Source organism: Gorilla gorilla, chromosome 9 (genome assembly GCF_029281585.2).
Source record: "Gorilla gorilla gorilla isolate KB3781 chromosome 9, NHGRI_mGorGor1-v2.1_pri, whole genome shotgun sequence".
NCBI lineage: Eukaryota > Metazoa > Chordata > Mammalia > Primates > Hominidae > Gorilla > Gorilla gorilla.
This window is the reverse complement of record NC_073233.2, coordinates 81160333-81187163: the sequence shown is the minus strand read 5'-3', so window position 1 is coordinate 81187163 and position 26831 is coordinate 81160333. Positions and strand designations below refer to the sequence as shown.

The window sequence follows — 26831 nt, the reverse complement described above, 5'->3', positions numbered from 1 at the left end:
CCAGGCTATTTTTTATATTTTTTTGTAGGAACAGGGTCTTACTGTGTTGCCCAGGCTGGTCTAAAACTCTTGGGCTCAAGCATTCCTCCTTCCTTGGCCTCCCAAATTGCTGAGATTACAGGCATGAGCCACTGCACTTCGCCCCCTGCCTCTTCTAAGAAGCTTCCGCTGCTTAATCCCTCCATTGGCCTCCCACTGCCTGGAGCATCTGGCTAACTCTTGCCCTTGTCTGGAGGGTGGCTGAAGCACAGCTCCCATTTTCTCAGCTTTCACACATGCAAGGCCATGTGTCCTCTGCTCTGGCCCTCTGCCTGTCTGCCCAGGGCAGAGCCCAGCACGAGGCTGGCCCAGCTGGATATGCGTGGAGCATACCTGGGTTGCATTAAAGTGCTCCCCACTTCTGCTTGCCAAGTTCCCACTCAGCCCTCAACATCTGGCTCAGATGCTCCCTCCTCAGAGAGCTCTTTCCTGACTCCTTGGACTGGGTCATGGGCACTGTCTGTGTACCCCCTCCCCCCAGCCATGCTTCCCTCTGTCACAACCCTGATGTTGCTGTGCCAGTCTGTACTTCCAGCAGTTGGGAGCCTGTATGGACCAGGGCTAGGACTGGTTCTTCTAGGGCCCCAGAACCAACCCAGGCCTGAGCACAAGGTGTCAGTAAAGTCTTTCTAAATAAATGGAATATCACTCCTCTCCAGAGAGCTCATAATCATCCCTCAAAACCCAGCTCAAATGCCCCTTCCCAGAAGCTCTCACTTCCCCCTCTCATCTTCCCTCACCCGCTTCATTGGTGACTCAAAGCATGGAGCACACCCCTTGATGACAGTACACGTCACACTGTATTTTTGTGAGCACCTTAATGTGGTTTCCCCAGCTCTCCATGGCTGACTGGGACCTCTCAAGAGCCAGGCCCAGGTCTGTCCATCTCCATGCCCACAGGGTCTGGGCCAGAGAAGGGGCTGAAGAAATAGTTTTTGGTGAGCTTCTGGGTCCTGTGAGGGATCTTAACTCCATGCCCAGCTGAGCTGAGCTCTAATTGTCCGCATGGTTTGGGGTTGGTGGGGCTCCTGGTGCCCCGGACACAATGGCAAATATGAAGGCTGCCCAGGCCCTGGAGGACTCAGCGACCCTGCCTCTGCCATTTGGCTGTGAGTTTCTGTAGGAGCTCATGTGGTCGCCGGCGGAACTTCTTCTGGGTGAAGTAGAAGAGGATGGGGTCCAGCACGCTGTTGGCACTGGCGAACGGCCGCGTGCCTTTGTAGGCCGCTGCAAAGGCCTCCAATACAGTGCAGGGGACGCCCGGTGTCGAGCGCACTGCCAGGTAGGCTGTCTTGGTGACGTGAAAAGGCAGGAAGCTGATGGCAAAGGCAGCAGCCACCACCACGGCCATGCGGGCCGCCTTGCCACGCCGCTCTTGGGCCACAGGCTCTGCCGGGCCATCCTGGCGGCACAGGCGGCGGGCCAGGAGACAGTAGCAGGCCAGCAGGGCAGCAAAGGGCAGCAGGAAGCCTATGACAGTGAGAGCCATGCCGTAGGGCATATAGTGGGTGGCCAGGGCAGGCGGGCTGAGGTCATAGCAGACAGTGCGGTTACGCTGGATGCCTGTGGCAGCAAAGATGGCTGTGGGCAGGCACTGGGTTGTCACGGCCAGCCACACGGCTACACACACTAGCCAGGCAGCCCGGCGGCCCCCACGTTTGTGCCAGGGGGCCAGCGGGTGGCAGATGCCCAGGTAGCGCTGGAAGCTGATGCAGGTGAGGAAGAGGATACTGCCGTGCAGGTTGGCATAGAAGAGGAAGCGGACCAGGCGGCAGGCGAAGTCGCCAAAGGGCCAGTGATCACCTTGGGCATAGTTGTAGATGAGCAGGGGCAGGGAGCAGGCATATAGCAGGTCGGCCAGAGCAAGGTTTAGGGTGTACACGGCTGTGCGGGTCAGGGCCCGGCGGGACGTGCAGATCTGGGTAATGACACAGATGTTCAGCGGCAGGCCAGCCGCCAGCACCGCCGAATACACAGGTGGCAGCAGCAGTTGCTTGAAGTTCTCGCGGTAGACACAGGTGGTGGGTGGCAAGCCCAGAGCCTGGCCTGTGCCATTGTCCCATTCCATGGCTGCCCAGGTGGGTCTCCTATGTTCAGGGAGGCTGGGAAAGCAATACACAGCCTGTCAGTGACATGCTCACTCACCACCCAGCAGGCCCTGCCCCTCCTCGGGCCTTGATCTCCCTGTCTGAACAGTGAGGGCACTAACTTTGTCAACTCGGCTACTCTAACCACCCCGTGAAGCCCCACAGAGCCCTCACTTTGAGAAAACTTGGGATACAATAAAGCTTACTCGTGGGAGCAATCTGATTCATTTTGTTTATATATATATATATATATATTTTTTTTTTTCCTTCAGCCTTCCTAGTGAACTTCTATTCATCCTTCAAAGCCCTGATCATATGTTTCTTTCTCTGTTAGTGGAGACCGATGGACTTGGGTTTGAATCCCAACTCTGTTATGTATTTGCTATGTGACCTTGAGGTGGTGATTTCATTTCACCCGAGAAAAGCGGGAATGCGGCACCTGCCTCTCAGGGATGTCACGAGGTTAGAAGCACTAAATCATGCTGTGCAGGGCTGCCAGGGGCTCACTGGGGTGTGGAGACTCTGGTCATGGTGGATCTGCATGTCTCTCACAGACTGGGACCTGCCTGAGAAGAGGGGCCAGGTCTGGTGTCTCTCTGTATCTTCGCCCAGGGTCTGGGGCGGAAAAGGGCCCTGATAACTCTTAGTTAACCAATACGAAGGGTCCACACACCAGGGGCTCACTGAGGACCGCACCCATCTCCTCAGCCTGAACTCCGCCTTCCAAAGCCATGGTTCTTCTGGCAGAGGTCTTGTTATCTGTAAAATAGGGGAAGGAGGTGATACCCAGTTCCCCAAGGCTTCTTTCCACTTGAGGCTACAAAGGCAGGTTTGGCAGAGCCTCTGACAACACAGCGCCCCCTAGTGCCCAGAGTGAAAACAGCGTTCCTGAAGGCGGATGGGTGAGGGACCGAGTCATCCGTTTGCTTTACAGAGGTGGAAATCTAGGCACAGTGAGGGGCAGGGACTGCTCCTTCTTTCTTCGTGACTCAGAGCAGAGTCAGAACCAGAACCCAACTGCCCAATCCAGAAGAGACAGCTTAGTGTAGCCCACAGACATGGGATGTAGAGGTTACATGACCAACTTCAGAGCTAGGCAGGCCTGGGTTTAAATGTTGCTCCCCCACTTCCGTGCTGTGTGAAGCAGGTTATGTCACAGTGTCCTCATCAGTGAAATATGCGGTGATGACATTCAGTAGTGCTCAATAAATGCCATGCCATTGCATTCTACATCTTGTCCCTCCTCTCATTCTTTCGGGCTGGGTTTTGGGAGAGCCAGCAGCACAAATACCCTAAGGGGTTCCCTGGTGGGGTAAGTCTGACTCCTAGACACTCACTTCGAAACTGACATTGCCATATTACTGGTGTCTAGAGAAAATTTGCAACTTAAATCCAATGGGCCTTTGAGATAGTGAATCTAATCCTCCTCTCTTGCCATTTTACAGATGGAGAAACTGAAGCCCAGAAAAAAATATGAAGTCCTGCAAATGCACTCAGTGGGTGGTAAAGGGTTCAGGCAAAGTATATGGACTCTGATCCAGATGCTCAGGTTCAAGTCCCAGCTATGCCATGGATGAGCTCTGTGGTCTTGGACATACTAGTTAACCTCTGTTCTCCAGATTCCCCATCTGTAAAATGAGATGAGATAGTACCTGCCTTATAAGATTGTTGTGAAGATCAGTGCCTGGCACGGGGCCAAGTGTTTGCTGTTCTTACTGTACCTACTAAGTAAGGTTATGGGATTTTTAAAAGTTATATTAGAGAAAAATACATTTGTCCCAATTTGCAATTTCATTTTGGTGGAGCTATTTTATCCCATTTTTGGGCAAAATAATAATGTTGGATTCTATAGTCTGCAGCCCACATCCCATGTCACTCTCAGTTATCAAAGATTCTTTGTGGGACTTTAGCCCATATGCTAGGGGTGCTGGGTGCCCAGCTAGGACAAGGTAGGCACAATGGGGAGGCCAGAGGAAGAAACATAGCAGCCCACCATAGCATAGCCAGGAAGCCAGGATTAGCGCAGGCGGAGAATGTCCACTCATCTCTTCATTCATTGGTTCAGGCCATTCTCATTCACATGTTCATTCTCTTGTTTTCACATGACAGGGATTCACGGAGTCCTCCCTGCCAGCTAGATACATGAGGGCATAGTGTATAGGTGGACATGGAGATATGGGGATACAGATACAGATATGCTAGTCTGATGGAGGAGACCAGTGTGAGCCACCTGATGGAAGAGACTTTTCAGAGCAGAATGAAAGACAGAGCAAGGCCTGGGTGGTTGAGGAGGATTTCCATGGGTGGAAAAGGGTGTAAGGACACTCCGGGTGAGGAGGAAGTTTGAAGACCACAGCACCCCTCTATCATGTTCCCCTCCTCACCATAACCCTCTGTCCTTGCAGACTGATCTCCTCTCACACAGGGTCTGACAAAGAAATCTGAGGAGAAAGAAAACTGCTGGTTTGGTGGGGCTGGCCTTCAAGAGGCAGCCTCTGCCCCTCCCTGACCCCTCTCCTCACACAGGGTCTGAGGAGACCAGTCTGCAAGGGAAGAGGGTTGCGGTGAGGAGGAGAACATGCTAGAGGGGTGCTGCGTCCCTCAACCTTCCTTTGGGAGGCCTGCACCCTCAGATCCCACCCCCAGGGACAGCCCTCTGTCTCAGATGACTGGGGACTGCAGTGGGCCGCCCCCACACCCTGGTGAGACTGATCCTCTTGGGACCCCCTCCCCTCCCTCTTGGAAGGAGGCAGGGGGCTGCAGGAGGGGATCCGGCGCACAGTTCTCTGGGAAAACCTTCAGGGCTGTGTCAGGAAAGACAGGCCTGGCCATTGCCTGGGCTCTCTTGTCTACTTTCTGAGGACCTAGGAGAGCTGAGCTGTTCTTCCAGTTCCTGGCAGGGGCCGGCCTCAAGGAGGGTGCTCTTGGCTCCCACCTCCAGGCAGCAGCTGACCTTGGCGCTGACATCTGTCACTAGCTTTTGGGTCCTAAGTCCTGGACCAGGCCAGACCCCAGCCTCTTCCTGGGCTGGACTCTGCCCATGGTGGGGGGCTTGCTAACAAGTGGCTCTGACTACATCCTTCTCTGCATCCCTCTGCCCTTTGGGGGAAAAGCCCAAACCCTTTTCCTGACATTCAAGACCCCTGCCAAGCCCTCCAGTCCTATCTGAAGTACGCCAGGGCCACTCTGCCCTTGCCCCTTCCTCTTTTGTCACACATTCCCAAGACATGGAGACTCCCACACAGCCAGTGGCAGCCAGAGAGCCAGAATCTCTTTCCAGCCTCCCCATCTCCACTGTTCCCTTCACACTAAGTGCCATTCAACTAATCTCCATTCATCAAAACCCTAAGTGTCTATCTAGCTCCAGATCTCACCTTGCTTCTTCCTTTTTTTATCCCCCCAGATGGGTGGAATCCCTTCCTCTGGGCCTCCTAACTCCGTGGCCCTCCTTTAAGTCAATGCTGAACCCAGCCTACCTACCCAAAGTCACAGTTCCTTGTGTCCACCTCCCCCCCACCCCCCACAACCCCTGCACTGGCCCATGGCCCCAAGATGCACTGACACTCACAGGCAGCCTCCTGTCCCTGCAGCACGCTGGTGGTCCCAAGTGTGTTGGGGCAAAGGGAAGCCAGACCTGAGGCTCCCCACTCTCCTGCCCTCAGCTAGGCTGCAACTTCTCTGACAGAGTGAGCAGCTTCCTCTGTTTCCTGGCAGGGCTGTCTCTGACTAAAAGAGCCCCTGTGGGGGCCACCGGCTCCCTGCCATCCCCAACACCACGCCTAGTGCCTGGCGGAAACTGGGCTTAGAGGAGCAAGGAGGTGGAAAAAAGGCGTCCTTCCCGGAATACTCCCCTACCCCAGCAGGGGAAAGAGGGGGATGGGGGCAGAGGAGGAGGGGTAGGGGAGAACCAGAGGCTGCCAGCCCCACAGAACCAGGAATTTTCTTTCTGCTCAGCCCTCTGTCAGTCTTCTCAGTTGTCAAATGGGTAGGGCAGTGATTAGAGAGCTCATGGCTCCTCCTTTAGCTATAACACTCAGAGCCACGGGGTGTCCATTCCTCCTCCCAGCCATTCACTCACCCATCTAGCCTGCCTTCCCTCATTCAATAGCTCACTCACCAACATGTCCATCTACCCATCCCTCCATGTGGCAATCCACTTACGTACAAACTTACTCAGCCACCTTCTCCCCCGGCTTCCCTCTTCTTTTCTCCACACACACTTATCGAGTACCTACTATGTGTCACCAGATCCTCCCACATTCCCCCATTTCATAGCGACTGCCCCTTCCACACGGCAGGCGCAGAGCGCATGAGGAGTGATGGACGTGGGCTGTGGAGATAGATGTGATGCCCCTGAGGACCCAGCTGCCTCATCCACCCCAGCCCCTCCTCACCACCAAACTGGCCTCAGAGCTGTTAGGAGACCAGAGCAGGGGATGTGGCTCCTCACTGTCCCAGGGAGGCCAGCTCCAGAGGGGGAAGCAGCATTCCAAGAGGGCAACCTGGAGGAGGTGGGCTTTGATTTGGAGCAGCTGAGGCAGAAAGGCAGGTGGCACGGGAGGATGGTGTGGGGAAAGAATGCTGCCCTGGGAGTTTGAGGCCCAGGTTCTTACTCCACCTTTGCCCCCAATCACTGACTAGATAAGCCCCTTCCCTTCTCTGAGCCTCCTTGGTAGAATATGGTCATACTGATCACCAGTGTGCTGGGAGGATGAAGTGCCACTCAGGGTGGCTCATCTTCTACCCTGGGAGGTGCAGAGGAGACTCCTAGAGCCTAGAGCATCAGAGCTGAAGGTGCCTTTAAAGGCATCGATCTCACCCCAAAGCCATTTTTACAGGCAAGGGGATTGAGGAACAGAGTGGGAACCCAAAGTTTGGATCACACTGAGAAAAATCAGGTTTGAACTTCTGGTAAACACTTGGTCAGTTGTGCACAGATTGAGCACCTAGTGCTTGCTCAGGCCTGTGCTAAGAGGTCGCTTCTGCCAGCTGAGTGTGGACCTCCTGGTTGGATTTGACCTGTGCTGTGGCCCAGGAGAGCAAGGTGGCCTTCAGCTTAGCAGCCAGTCCTTTGCTGGGTCCCTCGGACAACCTCCCGTACCCACTCCCAGCAGGGCGGGTCACTGTCCCAGGAATGGGAACAGCTCTGAGGACTCCTGGGAGGTGTTGGCCCCAAGGCAGGGCAGGGCAAGGCTTGGGTAAGAAGCCTAAGTGGTCTCAGTCCCTGCAACCTGGATGGATGGGAAACACAAAGCTGTCCCTATCATGCCTTATCCACCCAGACGTGCAGATCTGGAGACCCCTAATCCCACCGCTCTGCTCAGATAAGAGCACTTGGACTAACCTCAGAGGGGAAGGAAAGGCTCATGAGGTCCCACTTGACAGGTGGAGAAACAAACTAAGGCCAGCTGCCCCTTCCTCACCCTCTTCTCAGGGGTTCAAGGACATACAAGAGGCCTGGCCTGGCACCTCAACAACCACTGAGTACCCATTACCCACTGGCCTTTTAGTTCTTTGCCTTCCTAGCAGAGTCTAGGTTTGAGGGCTCTCAGGACCTTGGAACCACAGCATCCTAGGGCTTGGGACTTCAAACAATCTAAGGATGACTGAAGGAGCCAAGGAACTGCCTTGCTCTCACCGGGCCTTAGCTTTGCCCATGGACCTGGCTAGGCCTAGAGGAGGGGGCAGGGCCCTGGAGGGAACACTCAGGTCTGAGGGGTCATAGGTGCACCTGGGAGGGAGTAACCTGCAAAGCTCATGGAGAAAGCATGTCCATTGCTGGGCACTGAAGGGCCAGAGGGACCTGGACACATAACAAGGCTGAAGAGGGCATCGCAGACAGGAGGCCCAGTGTGGGCAAAGGCACAGAAGTGGGGAATGAGCTTAACCTCTGTGAGAAATAAATAAATATAGAAGCCAGAGCAATGGATGAGCTCTGCAAAGAGGTGGCCTCAGATGGGAGGCCTGAGAGGGGCTGGCCCGTCATGAACCTCCAAGGCAGAGCCTTCTTCTGGCAGAGATCCTCCCTCTTTGGCCTCCCAAAGTGTTGGGATTACAGGCATGCACCACTGTGCCCAGCCAGTCTCCCTCCCTCCCTCCCTTCTTTCTTTCTCTTTCTTTCTTTCTTTGTTTCTTCCTTCCTTCCTTCCTTCCTTTCTTTCTTTCTTTCTTTTTCTTTCTTTCTCTTTCTTTCTTCCTTCCTTTCTTTTTCTTTCTTTCTTTCTTTCTTTCTTTCTTTCTTTCTTTCTTCCTTCCTTCCTTTCTTTTTCTTTCTTTCTTTCTTTCTTTCTTTCTTTCTTTCTTTCTTTCTTTCTTTCTTTCTTTTTCTTTTTCTCTCTCTCTCTCTGACTCTCTCTCTGTCTCTTTCTTTCTTTTTTTGATGGAGTTTCACTCTTGTTGCCCAGGCTGGAGTACAATGGCACGATCTCGGCTCACTGCAACTTCCGTCTCCCAGGTTCAAGCGATTCTCCTGCCTCAGCCTCCCAAGTAACTGGGATGTACAGGCATGTGCCACCACACCAGACTAATTTTGTACTTTTAGTACAGATGGGGCTTCTCCATGTTGGTTAGGTTGGTCTTGAACTCCCGACCTCAGGTGATCCACCTGCCTCGGCCTCGCGAAGTGCTGGGATTACAGGTGTGAGCCACCGTGCCTGGCCAGTATTGTTTCTTAAATGCCTATTCTGTGCCAGATGTTTTATCTGCAGTTCTGGGCAATTTGGTGGGGGGTGGATTATTCCCTCCCCTTTATAGATGAAGAAACTAAGGCTGAGGAAGGGCCAGTGAGTTTTCCAAGCCATCTCAGCCAGGTGGCATTTCAACATGTTCTTCTTGACCCTAAGGCCCCGTTCTCCATTGTTCCCCCCAAAATCGGAGCTTGGATGCTCAGACCCGGGGATTCCCAGGGGAGTTAGGTCTTCCCTGCATTGAGACCCTGTAGCCATGAGATGGCGCCAGAGGACAGCCAGCCCCGTTCCGTCACACAGCCAGGGAGGGGTGAGGGCAAGGCTGGTCTGCCCACAGTGGGGGGCCTCCCCTCAGGGCTGGCACTGAGCAGCCTCCAGACTGGGTTTCCTGTCTCAGTTCCTCTTGACCCACTCTCCAACCTTCCTTCCACTCACCCTCCCCAGATGAGCTCAAGCTCTCGTTCTCAGGTCCTCACCCTGGTCGATGTGGTCACAGGAGCCACTGGGGACGTGGCAGGGATGATGGGGTCAGCACCAAGCCCTGTCTGTCTGAGGTAGAGGCCCTGGCCTCAGGCATCCACCGCCCATCTCCACCCGGGTACACCTTTGGCAAAACACGGCAGCCCCTCACCTCACAGCAGAGACAGCCTCTTCCAGTTTCCTTTTTTCAGTTCAGGCGACAACCATGGGGTCAGTTCTAGAGCAGGAGCAACTCAGTATGGACATAGGAAGAAATGACAAGGGGCCTAGCCCTTCAGGCTGCATAGATCCTATGGTCTCAGGATAAACTTTACATGACCCCACAGCCTCCCCCATCCCCTGAGGCCTTCATATCTAGCGTGGATGAGGGGACCTGTTGGCCAAAGGCAGGAGCTGGAAGCCTGAGTCACTGTCTGCCAGCCAGCTGAGGCAGGAACCAGCTCAGACCAGGCTGGACGTGGAAGAGGCTTCCTAACCTTGGCCTGCCTGCCTGCTGGGAAATAAAGGCCTGGAAACCCCCTTGCTTGGCCCCTGGCCGGTGAGTTAGCAGAAAGGGCACAGGATGTCAGGGGTCAAGAGTTCGCTTCCTTCCCCTGAGGAGTCAGACAGGCTGGGATCGACCACCAACTTGCTGTGTGACCTAGGGAGAGCCACTTACCCTCTCTGAGCCTGGGTAAACAGGGCTACTTATGGTACCTACTTACCATACAGGGTCACTATACCCTCTGTGCCCCAGTCATCAACCCAATCCTGACTCTGGGCAGCCTCTAGCCTGAAGCAGGGTTGCCCCTGGAGCCCACCTGAGGCCAGCTTGAGGCCAGATTCCTAAAGCCAGTGCCTCCCTGGCACCCAGAAGACAGAGGGCCGGAAGCAGAGTCCTCTCACCTGGAGGAGTTCTGGTCCTACCTGTGGCATCTGGCTGGCTACAGAAGGACAAACCTGGCAGAAGGGAACATGGAAGGCAGGGACCCTGATTTCTCTACTCCTTTCCCACTTCCCCTTCTCAACCTCCCACTCAACAGGAATTAAAGCTAAAACTGAAACAGCCATTTTCAGTGAAAGGAAGAGGAAGCTGCAGCTTTGGGGAATTTGGGGGTTGGGGCTGCTTCCTTTGGTTTCTCTCCAGCCTCTTCAAGCTTAGCAAAGATGGAACTTGCATCTCCCAAGACCCCACTATGTATGAGGGGCCCCAGTTGCCCAAGAGTGCACCCACAAGTCCCACCACAACCTGGACACATGTATTCATTGAGCACTAACGATGCGCCAAGCATTGTGCAAAATACTTGATGTGCCGTGTCTCATTCACTCTTCACAACTACTGTTTCCACTTTACAGATGAGGTGACTGAGGCATAGCAAAGTTAGCAAGAGGTTCTTTCTTGGGAATGTGAATGAAGAGGGTTAGAGACCACGCGGCCCCGGTGGGCACAGGGCTGAGAGGTCAAGGGCAGCCCTGAGACTGAGGAACTGTGTGGATAGCACAGAGGCCCAGGGAGCAGCTGTGACAGGGCAGCCCCTGGTGAGCAGAGGGACGGCCTGTGGTGCCCAGCCTGTATAAGTCCACGCCTATAGGGCCACTGCACCTCCCACCCAGTGCTCCAGGAGATCCCCAGGGCCTCCTAAAAAACTCCCCTGGAGCTAGTGGGAGAAGCTCTCTGTGCCTTGCCTGGACAACCAGGCTGTCCCATTTGTTTGTCTCCTTGTGGGAGAGGCCACTTGGTTCTCCCTTTGAGAAGGAACCTGCTGCTTAGCTGCAAGCAGTGCAGTTGGCTGATGGCCACAGTTAGTGCCTTCAGGATCTGCCCATCCTCCCAGATAACCAGGCTCCAGTCCGTGGGGGAAGAGATGGCCCAGGTCCAGCCACCTGGCTAGCCTGGCAGTCATTGTTCAGCCCCTCTGTAGCTTCTTCCCACCCAGTTCCCAGACCCCCTCTTATGATGACGATGCTGCCCTCTGATTTTCCTTTGGGGGATCCCCCTTCTCCCATCTAGAGTCTTGGGGATCTGGGAGTGATGGGTCTGTGATCTAAGCCTACCAATGAGAGAAGAGTGGGCCCCTCAGGCCTGTAACTGGCTTAGGGTGGAGGAGTGACCTTCACTGCATGCCTCAGAGTCAATTCTGGCGCTTTTACTGGGGCATCAGAAAGGAGAAAGGTCTTCCACAATATTTGCAAAGTTAGTAGAAAGTGAGGCAGGAGCTGCTGGAGCCAAGTGAACTAAGTTCCAGGCATTGTCCTGGGCGATGGAGATACTGCTACCAGGGAGGAGACTATCCACATAGAAAGCCAAGGAATGGCAGAGATGAGAGATGGGGATGCATCGTTTCCTGAGAACAGCATTGAGTGCCTGGTTTCAGCTGTGCCTGAGGTTTTACCTTTGGTGTCATGAGCTGATAAACTCCCTTTTTGCCTCAGTCCATTTAACCTAGGATTCTGTCACTTGAAACTAGGAGTCCTGCCTGTAGATCTGCACCTTGTGCCCAGGAAGACAGGTGACATTTCCCTACGAGAAAACTGAGGCCAGAGAGGTTAGGAACTTGCCCAAAGTGCACTATAAATCCACCATGACGCCCTGTCTCTCAGGAAGAGCGGCTTAAGAAAGGACAAAGAAATGGAGGTCAAGAGTCAGGGCAGAGAAGAAGACCAGTCGAAGGGGCGGTGTCAGACTCCCTCCCTTTCCTTCTCTAACTCTGCTAGGAACAGGGGACAAGGTCTGCTTTGCCTCTGGAGCCTCAGAGACCAGTATATGCTTTGGCCCAAGAGGCACTGGGAAATGTTGGATGACTGGATCCTGTCTATAAAGATGAGCCCCGGGGCTCTGTCCTCGGTGCTGCCTGGTTCCATTTTTTTTTTTTTTTTTTAAATCTTTGTCTTGACTGATGACAGAGAAGATTTGTCAAGGAGAATGAAGGTAATGGGTTCAGGAGTAGCACCTCTGAGACTGCTTGGGTCCCCCAGTCCCCACCTCAGGAAAGGCAGACCACCAACCCTGCCAAGTGGTTATTGTGGGTTATGATCCTGCCCATTTCCCAGGCAGACCCTGAGGCCTGAAGGTACGCAGTTTTGTCCACAACTCGTACAGGTAAGGTTTGGGTGTGGAAGGGGAGCCTCAGGGAACTCCTCCCCTCCCGTGAAAGGCAGCCCCTGCCTTGATTCCTGCTCTGATCATCCCTAGCTCTTCCTGGGGCCTGAGCCCACCTGGCAGAGATAAGACGTCCAGCTGGACCCAGGGGTCAATGACAGGCCTCTGAGTTCTGGACCCTCAGGGCTAGGGAGGCCTTAAGGTCACCTGACCCAGAGGTCTCCCCACCATCCCCTCAGAGAAGGGGGCTCTCTGAAGCCTTCCTGACTGGGCTTGTTTGGCCCCTGCCTGCATACTTCCCATTGCAGGGAGCTCACTCTTCTCCTAGGCCACTGCATTCCACCTTGAGAAAGCTCACTGGGAGATACGCTTTGTCACACCAAGCCCCGAGATCTGTCCCTAGTGACTGCTCTCCCACACCAGTCCAGCTTGCCTCTGGGGCCATATAGCTTGGCTGCCCCAGGACACCCTGCAGAGATTGTCCCAAGACCATCCATCTATTGGTCTTCATTCTCACCAGGCAATTTCAGGCACATGTCCAGGTCCCGGGAGACCTAGTGGTGGATCCTCAAGGATGAGGCCGTGGTCTGTGGCTGTTTTCAAACCTGAAGACAAAACCCTTTGCTACCCTCTGTCCTGTTTCATTGCCTGCCTGGGGCCTGTAAGGGGGGCATAGTCTCTTCTTTTGGGAGGAGGAAACTAAGGCCCCCAACAGCTTAGTTACTTGCCAGGGCCACCAATCCGTCAGTGATCTTCCAATCAGCAGGACTGCCTGTCGCCAAATCCCAAATCTTCACCCTCAAACTGGCCTGTTTGTGGCCAGTCCAGTGTGGGAGGAAGAGGACTTTGTGGGTGTCCAAGGGGTGGACTGGGAGGAAGAGATCAAAGTCAGGGGCAACTACTTCATTCAGAGTGCAATGTAGGAGGTCAGCAGGCAACAAGTGGCTCCTGCTGTGGAGTGTGCATGAAGAACACAGGACAGGCCGGGTGTGGTGGCTCACGCCTGGAATCTCAGCACTTTGGGAGGCCAAGGCGGGAGGATCACTTGAGCCCAGAAGTTCGAGACCAGGCTGGGCAACATAGAGAAAGCCTGTCTCTACCAAAAAATGTTTAAAAATTAACTGGGTGTGTTGGCGTGTGCCTGTAACCCCAGCTACTTGGGAGGCTGAGGTGGGAAAATCGCTTGAGCCTGGGAGGCCAAGGCTGCAGTGAGCTATGATCACACCACTGCATTCCAGCCTGGGCTACAGAGCGAGACCCTGTCTCAAAAGAGGGATGTAGGACAGACCCCCTCAGGTGGTCACTCGAATGATACCTTCTCCATGGGACCTTCTGCTACCACTCTAAGCTAAAATTATAACCCCCTACCCAACGCATGCGCATGTGTGATTCCTACGCCCCTTCTCTGCTATATTTTTCTCCTTAGCATTTAAAATCTTTTAATACACTGTTCTACTTATTTATTGGTTATTGTCTCTCTCTCCTGACTGAACATAAACTCCACCAGGGCAGGGGTTTTCGTGGTTTTTTTTCACTGCTGCATGTACTTAGGACGGTGTCTGGCATATAGTAGGTTCTCAATAAATATTTGTTGAGTGAATGAACAAATAAATTCCAGACGTGGTTCAATTATGTCTACACAGAGAAGACTGGGTGCACGGGGGTCTTGGCTTGAGGCTATTCATGTAGCAAGCTGTAGTTTGTACTTAAGAGTATGTGTTTAATGGGGATTGGGAGCAGATAGAGATTAAACGTGAGCACCAAAGGCCTTTAAGCCAGCCCTGGGGCTGCTTCTGCCTGGCCGTGTGTGTGAGATTTGGGCTGTGAACAGTCCCAGCTGAGAGGGGTGAATAGAACTTCGCCTGGCAGGGCTAGGCAGCCTGCATCTCCCTCCTGCCCTGCCTGAGGTTTTCTCTGGTACTCTCACCTCCCTGCACAGGATCACTCCCTCTGCACCGGGGCCCCGGCCCAGGATCTTCCTGGCTTCTCTCCCTTCCCTTGCCAGCCTAGGCCTCCCCACCAGGATCCAGGATTCCCATGAACACAACCAGTCAATTCGTGTCCCTCATTCATGGTGCCACCAGACTGCTCCATCCTGCACTGTGGGGCTGAGTAGAGCTGGAGGACATGACTTGGTTGAGTGCCTGAGGCCCTGCAGACCCTGTCACTGCCCCACTTGGCTGGGTCCCCAACCTTTTGTCTGTCCTAGGGCATCCTCCCTCCTCTGTCTTCTAAGCCTTGGCCCCATCTTTCTTGTCAGCCCCATACCCTCAACTCTACCAGCCCTCAACTCCTCCTTCAAAGCAGACAGCCTTTCAGAGGGGCTGCCTTCAGCTTCCCACTGTCCAAATAAACCCGTGTGTCTGCACCTTCTCTCCTCACCCATCCACAGCCCCGCGGGACCCCAGGTACCACCTCCTGCCCTCTCTTCAGCACCTTCCCCGTGCTGCATCTGCTGGTTCCTTCCCCTCAGCCCAAACACTTCCCACTCCCCAGTCCCTCTCTCATCTGAGCAAAATATCTTCCTTGACCCCTCATGCCTCTCCGTCTGTTCCTCTTCCTCCCTGCGCAATCAAGCTTCTGGAAGAGTCACCCACAAGCCCTGCCTCCCTGCATCCATTTCTCACGCACTTACAGTCAGGCCCAGGGCAGAGCAAGGAGCCTTTGAGCCTAGCTCCGGGAAGAGCAGTGGGCACTCTGTCTTCTGGGTGAGGCTGGCAAGATGGAACCAAGGAGCCAGCAACTGTCTGAGCTCCATCCACAAGGAAATCTCCAAAGTGATCTTGAAAACACAGGCCTTGGGGAGAAAACAGGCCACTGAGCATGACTGGGCTTGACGTCCCTGAGCACCACCCAGGGCTGGTGCAGGGATAGTGGAGGAGAGCCACCTCTCTGGCTTCCAGGAAAGGGCCTGGACTCTGCCTGGAAGGTGGGTGGGGATCAGGGCCGGCAGGGGCACCTCCAGGACATCTGTTTAGCAGGGGATTAGGGAGGTGACTGGTTGGGATGATACCTTTGCATAGCTTGTGACACTGGTTTGAGAAAACATCAATGGTTTCTGTCACAGAATAGGAGGGGTCGTTGCTTATGGAGTAGGTGAGGGTTGGGGTACAGGGCTCCCCAGATTACTGCCCCTGGGGATACAAAATGTGAGGATTCACTCCTGGAACAGGTCTCTCCTCAGAGCTCCCCAGAAAACCCAGAGTTCTTCAAACCCCAGCCCATGGAATTAGATCCAAATGCCCAATCCCAGCATTTGGGATTTGTCACCCATCAGTGCTCCCTCTGCAAAGCTTGGCACCCAACAGACCTGGGGGTTCCCGTCCTGACTCTGCAACTTATGAGCTGTGACTTTACCTCTCTGAGCCTCTGAGTCCTTAATTTTAAGTATTGTCAACAGTCACAGCATCACTGGGGGCTCAAATGAAATAATGGATCTAGATCACCTAGCCCAATACCTGGTGCACAGGAAGTATTTGCTCAGTGGGGCTTCTATTATCACCCATAATTTTATCATAGACCAGCCAAACTCATGAGAAATGACTTCCCTTCCAGCCTTTGCTCCCTTCCTCCCTCCCTCCCTCCTCCATTCATTCATTCATTTGCCATGCATTTACAAGCAGTCTTACAATATGCAGGCACCTCTCTGGGCTCTGTCCTTTGAGGAGCTCCCGTTAGTGGAAAAGACAGATGAAGATGTAGACACATGGGTCTCTGGGAAGACAAAGGAGGCCTCTAACCCTGTCTGTGGTATCAAGCAAGGCTCCCTGGAGGAGATGATTCTTTGGTGGAGTGTGGAAAGAAAAAGGCAGGTGCTCCAGGCAGAGAGACCTGCTGGAGATGTGGGACCTCAGAGCACCTGCAAGTGTTTGTGTTTGCAGGTGCTGAGGGTCCTTGCAGGAGGTAAGGCTGTGGGGTCATTAGGGCCAGGCCCAACAGGTCTCAAAATGCCAGGCTACACATGTGGCCTCTGCATTGAGGGTGCCAGCTGAAGAAAGTCCTCATTGGGAGACCCCTTTCTAAAGCAGGGCAGAGGCATGATCAAATTTGAGACTTAGAAGGTCCCTTGGGCTGCTAGTTGGAGGATGAATTGGTTGTGGTTAGATTCAGAGAAAATAGAGCCTCAAATGGGGTTGTGGCCGTGGGATGGGGAAGGCTCCAGGGACCAGCCAGTGGTAGGCTCACATCAAGGATCTCAAATGGCAGGCTCACAGCAGTCTCCCCTGCCCCCTAACAAGCCCTGACAGCCAGAGTAGTGGAAAGACAGATGTCCCACACCAGCCCGCAGGTCACAGGTGGAAAGCTGAGGTCCAGAGCAGGCAAGAGGATGCTGTAGCCCTGCAGGGAGCTGGTGGGGAGCCTCCCATCTCTGTGTCCAGTCATCAATCCTGCTGCTCCAGCCTGGCTCTCCTCTCCAGGGGCAGCAAAGGCATGGCTTTGGTAGCAGGGGACTTGGAGGAGTAGAAGGATGACTTGCTCCAACTGCCAGACCCATGCAGGCCCTCCTCCATCAGACAGACTGGGGAGGGGAGCCCTTAGAGCTTCCAGAGTTCTCTCCTCTCCTTTGCACCCATTTTGCAGTGAGGGAAACTGAGGCCAAGAGAGGAGAGACATTCAGCTCCTGGGATAGCACAGTCATCTGGACATAGGATGTCAGCTGTGGGAGACAGAGTACCTGGTTCCCAGGCCTGGCCTTGCCCCTGGGCAGCTGGATTCGCAGTTCCCGAGGACACTCAGCTGGTGAGGGGTGGAGTTCTAATGGCACCACTGTCTGGCTCCTGCTTGGCCCTTGTGCCCAGCACAGTTCCCAGGGGTCACTTCCCTTCCATCCTAGCCTGTGTCTGTAAGCCATGGCTGAGCAGAATAGAACAGGAAGGAACTGTGTGCCATCTGCTCCAGATCACTGTGAATGTGGGCTGGTCCCTTCTTGGATGGAGGACCCTGGGCCCCACCCTGCCCAAGGGAGCCAGATGTCCTCAGCACAGCTCAGCTAGTCTGTGCCCCACTGGCTTTCCCAGGGTGGGCTTGGGTGGTGAAGCCCAACTCTGGTTCTTGGAGCTTACAGACTTGACCTAGCACCCTGAGTGTCCGGTCTGTGCTTGACCTGGACTGTACCAGGGCATGAGGATGGGCTGAGGGAGCTGATGAGCTGATATAGCAGACATAGTTACTGGCCATTTAGAGTGGTCAGTGCCAAGAGCCCGCTGTCCTCTAATCCCACCTGGAGAGGCCAGATGGGCAGGACTTGTCATTTCTCTGGTGGAAAAACTGAGGTCCCACTTCATGTCAATCACCAAGCCCTGTTTGTGCTCCATTTTCACATTTCAAACTCCTCTTCTCTCACCCCACGGCCCCTCCCCCAACCTAGACCACATCCTTCTCATGCTTTCTGGTTTTCCATCTCCAGGGCCAGTCCAGCCCCTTTCTGTGGCCAGATGGACCCTGGCTCAGCAAAAGTCTGACTTCATTGTTTCTCTTTCTACGCCCTCTCTATATCTTCCCAGTGCCTGAGGATAAGGGCAAACCCAGTCCCTGCTGACCTCTCCACTCTCAGCTCCCATTCCTGCCCCTTGCACGCGACCTGCTGGACTCTGATTTACTTTCAGTTCCTGCTCTTCTTTTCCCCCTCGTCAGTGCTGTTTCCACCACTGGACTTCCGTCTCCCCACATCTGTGGCTGGCCAACTCCCATTGTAAACTCAGGGACAGGGGAGGCCCAGGTCCTGCCCACAGGTGTTCAGTGGGGACAAGGGACATCTATCTGAAGATCTATAACCCGAAGCCCCAGAGTCAGTGCCCCAGAGTCCTACCAGAACACAGGCATGGAGGGATGGTTCCACAGGAGAGAAGGCTCGGTGAGGAGGTGGCAGTGAAATGGTCAAGTGTATGTAGAGGCAAAAGGCAGAGTCTGTGAGAGGCCTGTTGAAGGATGGTGAACAGAGCTGGAGCTGCTCTGGATGTGCTTGAAAAGAGGCCCAAACTAATAATGATGATAATACAATTATTGAAGCCTTAGTGTGTGCCAGATGTGCATTGCCCCATTTAATCCTCATAAGGACCCCGCAAGGTGGGACTGGTTATTATATTCATTTTATACTTCTGGTGGGGAAACCAAGCCACAAAGATTAGCTCAAGGTAGCACAGGAAGAAAGAATGACTCCTGGGCTAGTCTGAACCCAGGCAGCCTGGTTCCAGAGTGCATATTCTTAGCCCCTACAACAGAGCAGGGCTGGGGTAGGAAGGATTTCAGGTGGCAGGGAAATCCAGTCCCTCTACTGCTCTGACCCAACCTGCCTGGGGCCCAGCTTGCCCTGGCCTTGCTCTTCCATCAGTCACAGGGCCTCATAAATGCTGCATCCTTTAGGAAATCTTCAGTGATCAAATAGAAGGATTCCTTCTACTTCTCCCAGGTCCCTCATAGGAAGCCTAAGGTAAGGGACACCCTTCTAAGCAGAGCTTCCCAACCCTGGCTGCCCATCAGATTCCTGGACTCTTTCTGGGGAGGAATGTTTGCCTGTCCTGCATCTCTTCCTACTGGGAGACTCTCGCCCCATTCAGTGGCAATTTTCTTCATTCAAGGTGGTCACCAGACCCAGGATCCATCCAGACCCTTCACCAGTGATTGGTTCAGGGGCAACCAATTAGAGTTTGCCCCAGGAATTTTTGTGGAACCAGCATGAAAGACTCTCACTCTTTTTCTCCTGGATTATTAGCTGTGCAGACCGTGGAAGACTGGTGCTTCTGGAAGGAACTTGAGTGAGAATGTAGGAACCCAGTGGAAAGTCAGGAGAGAGATGTTCATGGCATCCTTGTAACTGCTGGATCTAGCCGTGTCAGATCTAGGTCTACCTTGGGCTTTTTATTTATATAAACTGATATACATTTTCTTGCCTAAGCTAGTTGCATTTGTATCTTGTAACCACAATACCCCTAACCACCCTGACACCAAAAGCATAGGCAAGAACAACAACAACAGCAAATTAAATAAGTTGAAATTTATCAAAATTTAAAACTATTGTACATCAAAGGACATTATCAACAGAGTTGGAAGGCAACCCACAGAATGGGAGCAAATATTTGCAAACCATATGTCTGATAAGGTATTAATACCTAGAATGCATAAAGAACTCCTACAAACTAAACAGCAAAAGAAACAACCCAATTCAAAAATCAGCAAAGGACTTAGACATTTTTCCAAAGAAGATATACAAATGGCCAATAAGCACATGAAAAGATGCTCAACATTACTAATCAATAGGGAATGCAAATTAAAACCATGAGATAACACTTCACACCCATTAGGATGGCTATTATTAAAAAAAAAAAAAAAAAAAAGGCCAACCTAGGAAATAAGTGTTGGGGAGGATGTGGAGAAACTGGAAACCTTTGCATTACTGTGGAAATGTAAAATGATGTGGTCTCTGTGAAAAATATTATGGCTGTTTATCAAAAAATAAGCATAAAATTACCATATGATCCAGCAATTCTACTCCTAGAATTCCAACCAAAAGAATTGAAGGCAAGGACTCAAACAGAAGTTTATACATCAATGTTCATAGCAGCATTATTCACAATAGCCCAAAGGTAGAAACAAGCCAAACAGCTGTAGATGGATGAATAGATAAATAAAATGTGATATATACATACAATAGATTATTATTCAGCCTTAAAAAATGAAATTCTGATACATACTACAACGTGGATGAAACTTGGAAACCTTATTCCAAGTACAACAAGCCAGTCAAAAAGGGACAAATACTGTATGATTCCACTTATATAAGGTACCTAGAAAAGTCAAATTCATTGAGACAGAAGGTAGAGTGGGGGTTGCCAGGGGCTGAGAGGGTGGGAGAATGGGGAGTTATTATTTAATGGGCATAGAGTTTCAGTGGATGACTTTAAAAAGTCCTGGAGGGCTGGGCACGGTGGCTCATGCCTGTAATCCCAGCACTTTGGGAGGCCTAGGCGGGTAGGCAGATCACCTGAGGTCAGGAGTTCGAGACCAGCCTGACCAACATGGTGAAACTCTGTCTCTACTAAAAATACAAAAATTAGCTGGCCGTGGTGGTGTGTGCCTGTAATCCCAGCTGAGGCAGAAGAATCACTTGAACCTGGAAGGTAGAGGTTGCGATGAGCCGAGATCGCGCCGCTGCACTCCAGCTTGGGTGACTGAGCAAGACATTTTCTCAAATAAATAAATAAATAAATAAATAAAAAGTCCTGGAGATGCATGGTGGTGATGTGATGGCTGCACAACAATGTGCGTATACTTAATACCAGTGAATTGTACAGTCAAAAAGGATCAAAATCATACATTTTGTTATGTATATTTTATCATAATAAAAGACAAACAAAATAACAACAAACAAACAAACAAAACTCAGCCTTGACCAGCACATCTACTGTATTGGGAGACAATTCTCCAAGGGCCACTCAGATTTCTGCATGTCTTGTGAGCAGAGACAGGCTGCCTTTGTTCCAGACGATCTTTTTGAGGATATCTGTAGAGCAGACAGCCTTGGAAGATAAAGATAGAGATAGTGTCCCCTTCTGGAGCCAAAACCAGGTTTATTGACTGTCTGGTATAACAAATATAACAAATATGATGTCTTCTTCTGGGGCAAAGTTCAGGTAGGTTTGCTGCCCCTTATAAAAGATGCGGATTGCCTAAGCTCCAGGTTCCTTACCTTGTCATGCAAGCCATTGCATGCGAAGGTATTACCTGGCCCCCTTTGCATTGTCCTGCAGGAATTGGGACAAATGCTGATATTTGGGCTAATCCTATTGTTGTGAGGAACAAAGTTCTTTATCTTTAACCAGAAGTCTTGCATCTTCTGCCAGCATCTATGAAACTGTAGCAGGCCAACTCATTGGCTTGGAAGTGTGGTCAAATTACAGGCCCTTCCCACTTTCTTCATACTTTTTGCATCGGAATCTCAGGTGGGAGAAAAAAAAAATCTGTATTTCTAGCTGGGCCCAGTAGTAGCTCATGCCTGTAATCCCAGCACTTTGGGAGGCAGAGGTGGGTGGATCACTTGAGGTCAGGAGTTTGAGACTGGCCTGGCCAACATGGTGAAACTCTGTCTCTACCAAAAATACAAAAATTAACCAGGTGTGGTGGCACACGTCTGTAATCCCAGCTACTTGGGAGGCTGAGGCAGGAGAATCGCTTGAACCTGGGAGGCAGAGGTTGCAGTGAGCTGAGATTGTGCCACTGCACTTCAGCCTGGGCGACACAGTGAAACTGTGTCTCAAAAAAAAAAATCTGTATTTCTGACATTATGATGCAGTGATGCAGTGGGCCAACTTGGGTTTATAGGAATCTTGCCCTGGACCTAAGCCCCTGAAGAGTTGGTTTCCTCATTTTGGAGGCTGCTTCTCCCTTTTCACTCCAGCTGCCAGGAAACTCACAGTGAAGTTTCCCTTTCACCTACCTGAGGACCAACATTCATCTCAACCTTCTATGTAGTTTCTATATTCCTGCTCCCGGATTTAAACAAAATTAAGATATAATTCACATACCATAAAATTCAGCCTTTCAAAGTGGACAATTCAGAGGTTTTTAGCATATTCACAAGATTGTGCAACCATCGTCACTGTCTAATTTCAGAACATTTTAATAACCATAGAAAGAAATCCTGTACCCAATAGCAGTTACTCCCCATTCCTTTTATCTCCATCCTCCTGGAAACTACGAATCTCCTTTTCGTATTTATGAATTTGCCTGTTCTGGACATTTTATGCAAATTGAATCATACAATATGTATCATTTTGTGTCTGACTTATTTTACTTAGCGTGTCTTCAAGGTTCATCCATGTCGTAGCATAAATAAAAATTTCATTTTTATGGCTGAATAATATTCCATTATATGGATAGGCCACATAATTGTTTATCTGTTCATCCACTGATGGCATTTTGGGTTATTCCCACTTTTTGGCTATTATGAATAATGCTGTTGTGAACATTTACATAGAAGTTTTTGTGTTTTAAATTTCCTTGCGTATACACCTTGGAATGGAACCAGGGGGTCATATGGTAACTCTATGTTTAAACTTTTGAGGTGCTGCCTAACTGCACTCCAAAATGGCTATATACGTTTTCATTCTCACTAGCAGTGTATGAGAATTCCAATTTCTTCACGTCCTCGGCAACATTTGTTATTGTCTGTCTTTTTCACTGTAGCCATTTTAATGGATGTAAAGTGGTATCATATTGTGGTTTTGATTTGCGTTTCCCTAATTGCTCCTTTTCTTATGTTGTCATTCATATTTTACCATTTAATGGTATGCTCTGAGGCCTGACATCTTGTGGAACAAGTACCCCATGGAGTGGGAGAGTCATGAGTTTCGGGGACAGATAGTCCTAGGTTTGATCCCCTCTGCATCTACTAGTTATATGACCTCAAGCAAGTTATTTAACTCTCTGAGTCTCAGTTTCCCCACTTATTCTATGTGAGTTATAGTATTAACCGCTCTTGGTGTTGCTGTTATTATTATAAGATAAATCTATAATAAATCCCCTGAGTGGGCCTGGCACAAAGCAAGTCCTCCATGAATCTCACCAATGAATCCAAGAGTCAGAAGGGGAGATTTCCAGCCTGGGAGGATACCTAGGCTGGGGACTGTTTAGCTTTTAATCTATAACCTGCTTTACTCCAGCAACTTCTTACAACAGAGGCATTTCTGTGCCAAACATTAGCCTCTCTGTGCCTCTTTTTCCCCTCCATGCTATGGAGGTGTGTCCTCCTCAGGAGCGTGGCGGGCCACAATGCGAAGGCATGAGGAATGAGACTGCACCATGCTGTCAAGTACTAGTGAATCTGCAGGACAGGTTCTGGCACTTCCAAGTCTGTCTCTTGCCTCAACCATCAGATTAGCTGCTGCCTGAGGGAATTTCTCCTCCCTCAGACAATGGGCTCTCCTTCTCCTGTGCAGGTCTGTCCCTGTAGTGCCCCTGTCCCTCAATAGAAGGGATAGGACACTCAGGAACTGTGGGCTGATTTGAAAGGCTGGTTCCCATCCCTCTGGCATGATAGAAACAAGGTTATCCCTCACTCTGAGTTGAGATCTGCCTCCTGGTACCACAGGACAGCCACCACTCCGTCCCAGGCCATGAAAACCGGCACTGCCCTGGGAGTCAGGATGCCAGGCTCTGTCTCAGCTACTGCAGAGTTCATCTTCCTGGAGCTCAGTACCCAGCCCCTGAGTTCCTAAGGGGAGAGCTGGACCCACTAGCCCCTGGGTCCCTGGAATCCACACAGGGCTGGGCACAGAAGCCACTGACCCAGCCTACGCCATCTCCGTAGACCAAATGACTGCGTCTTGCTCAGACTCTGCCCTCCCATGGAGCTATTAATGACAGGGCCAGCCCTGGGACAGGGGAAGCAGCAATATATCACCCCATGCCGGGGCATTGGCCCTAACTGGACAAGCCAACAGTTACAGAGGGAGAGCCAGAGCCTGGGCTGCCGGATCCCCACCCCAGCCTGAAATAGAAACCTATTTCAGAGACAAATGGGGAAATGGTCCCAAGGCAGGAGGGGGCAGGGTGGGCTGTTGCACCCAGCTTCCTGACAGTCTCGACAGGCCCCGGGTCCTCTGCTGTAATGGGCACCTGTTGCCAGGTTCTGCCGACTCACTCTAACACTAAGGAACCAGGAAAGCTAGGTTCAGAGCTCTGGGGCCTGGACACTGACAAATTATAGTCCCAGCTCCCACATTGGACAGGATCCTTTAATTTCTCTGAGCCTTAGCTTCCTCTGCTGCAAAATAGGAATAACAATAATTCTGACTGCTTTCTTTTTCTTTTTCTTTTCTTTCTTTCTTTTTTTTTTTTTTTTTTTTTGAGACAGTCTCGCTCTTGTCACCCAGGCTGGAGTGCAGTGGTATGATCTCAGCTCACTGCAACCTCCGCCTCATGGGTTCAAATGATTCTCCTGCCTCAGCCTCCTGATGCTTTCATTTTTGTGTAAAACCCTTGACACATTGTAGTTGCTCAGTCAATGACAGACCTTGCTATTATTGCTTAACTTTCTCTTTCAGCTCAATTTTGACAGAATGATTTATTCATGTTATTTCATTTATTTATTCATTCAGCCAAAGAGCCAACACACACCTACTAGGTAAGCCACAACAGTTAATAAAGTTTTTGGAGTTAGGTAAGAATTGAAACCCTAGCACTGCCGCTAGTTGGTTGGATAACTCTGGGAGAGCCATTTCCCTTCAACAAGCCTCCATTTCTTCTCCTGTAAAATGGGAACAGTAAATACCATCTCTGGAGGGCATTGGGATGTTATAAAGAGTCAGTGGCACTTGAGGCCAGCAGTTTGAGACCAGTCTGGGCAACATAGCAAAACCCCATCTCTACAAAATATTTTTAAAAATTAGTTGAACATTGTGATACATGCCTGTAGTCCCAGCTACTTTTAGGTTGAGGCAGGAGGATTGCTTAAGCCCAGGAGTTCAAGGTTACAGCAAGCAATGACAGTGCCACTGTACTCCAACCTGGGTGACAGAGCAAGACTCTATCTTTAAAAAAATAAAAATCCCAAAATAAAAAGTGTCAGTGGGACAGTGGTGTGAAAATAGCCAGTGCATAGCCACAGATGGAAAAACAGGTGGTGGATGGGCTGCGCAGAGGAGCCAGGCAAGCTTCTGGCAGAACAGGCCATGCTGGGAGCTCCCGGCAGTCAGGCCTCCAGAGACAGCCACAGGATAAGGCAAGGGCAGGAGAGAAGAGTCGGCAGGCTCAGAAACAATTGCCAGGTTTCTGGACCATGGCCCCCTCCCTTTCTGATAAACTGACAAACAGTGAGGAAATGCAAAAAAAGATTGTAAGAATTTTAGAAGAGTCCCAGCCACACAGGGAGTCGAGGGCAGTGTAGAGTTCCCCCCACCCAGCCAGTCATACACACACACATACACTGGAAGCTGGGCATTCTCACTCTCGCGTACACACCCAGGGGCTTGGCACACACACAGATGCATCTTCTGGGGCACAACACTTTATAGCTTGCAAAGGGCCTTCTCATTTTTCATCTCATTGATATTGAGGGGTGGAGAGGTTCCCTGAATATGACCCATTCTAGAGCTGGCAAGAGATGAGAGTCCCAAATATCTTCAAGAGGCCGGGGCTGAACGCATGGGCCGGGCTGCCTGTTTTCTCTGTGTCGGTGTCAGCAGAGCTGAATGGCAATAGAAACTCTGGAAAAGTTTTAACCCAGTTCTCCCAGATAGGCCCTTTCACCCTTAACAAGTCACACCTGGACTCAGGGACTTTTTTTTTTTTTTTTTTTTTTCCCAAACCACTCTCATGGGGCCAGCTCCAGGCTGTCTTAAGATTTAGCTGGAATGGCAGAGGTGAGGGGCTTCCCAAGGGCCTCCTCTGTGGACAATTATTTGGTCACTAATCCTTCCTACTCATTCCCTCAACCAAAGTTCCTGGGGAGCTCTCAGGGCAGGGCCCAGCCTCCTCTGTGAGGACCCCTCTCCAGATACTACACTTAGCAGTGTTCACATACGCAGGGAGAGACCACGGTTGCCCCCATTTTAGAGAGTAAGAAATTGAGGCCCAGAGAGGAAAAGTGCCCTTGCCAGCCATTTGCACTCCAACCAAGACCTTTGTGGCTCCGAATCCTGACTGAGCTATTCCACTTCTCCAGCAAGGCACAGCGCAGCACCAATGTGTCCTTCTCCTCCCCGCCCCGACTGACCCCATCCTGCGGTGCCTCGTCCCTCCACACTGTGCAGTCTGCAGGCTCCAGGCATAGCCAGGCGGAGGAAGGAGGAGGACCCCAGTGCCTGCCCTACTGCCACTCTTGCCTGTGATGAGCCTCGGTGGCTGCAAGTGGACTGCAGTTACTCAGGAAGCTCCTAGGGGAGCTGAGGGGCGCAAGCCCTTCCAGGCATGGACCCAGAAAACTCACCCAAGAGTTAGCAAGTGCCCCGCTTGCAGTCCGTGAAGTGCTGGAGCAAATTCCCACTCGTGGAGCAGCCCCTGCTGCCAGTCAGTTCTGTGCCTGAAACTGTCGCGTGCAATGTTCTGGCAGAAGTCTGGAGAGGCAGCAGATGAGGAAACCGAGAGACCTGGGGAGAGGAAGTAACTTGCCACAGCACAGAGCTGGCAAGCAGCAGGGCCAGGACTCGAATCCCGAGAACCCTGAAGCTCAAGTCCTTTACACCAATGCTGACTCATCCTCTACCCAGCTGCCCGCAAGTCACTTCATTCACCCTCTGTTTGCTCACTCAAACAAGCAGCATCACCAATTTAGCCCAAGGGACTGTTGGGAGGATGGAGTGAGATAACATTTCAGGACAAGGGCCTGGCACAGGGAAGGCACACATTGGGTGGCTGTTTTTTCTCCTCCTCCCCATTCTCACCCCAGCCCTCTCCTGGCTTCTCTGGAGTCTGGAGATGGCCCTGCTTCTGCTCATTGCTGCCGCAGGAAACCATTAACCTGGT

The 26831-nt window shown here is 51.6% G+C and overlaps 1 protein-coding gene across 4 annotated transcripts in view; it reads right to left on the bottom strand.

The window, feature by feature from the left end:
* Positions 1-26831, bottom strand: part of P2RY6 (pyrimidinergic receptor P2Y6) — a 34201-nt gene continuing 7370 nt past the window's right edge. Inside the window, exons 1-3 of one of the 4 annotated variants that reach the window (XM_055356763.2) lie at positions 26296-26549; positions 2800-2885; positions 1-2141 (exon numbers count right to left, since the gene is read on the bottom strand). In XM_055356763.2, the coding sequence (XP_055212738.2) occupies positions 1121-2107 (987 nt within the window). In that variant the 5' untranslated portion in view covers positions 2108-2141; positions 2800-2885; positions 26296-26549 and the 3' untranslated portion in view covers positions 1-1120. Of the gene's footprint in view, positions 2142-2799; positions 2886-5694; positions 5829-9443; positions 9459-26295; positions 26550-26831 lie in introns of those variants that run through there. The other 3 variants (XM_063710811.1, XM_063710812.1, XM_055356764.2) reach the window with 3 other exon arrangements.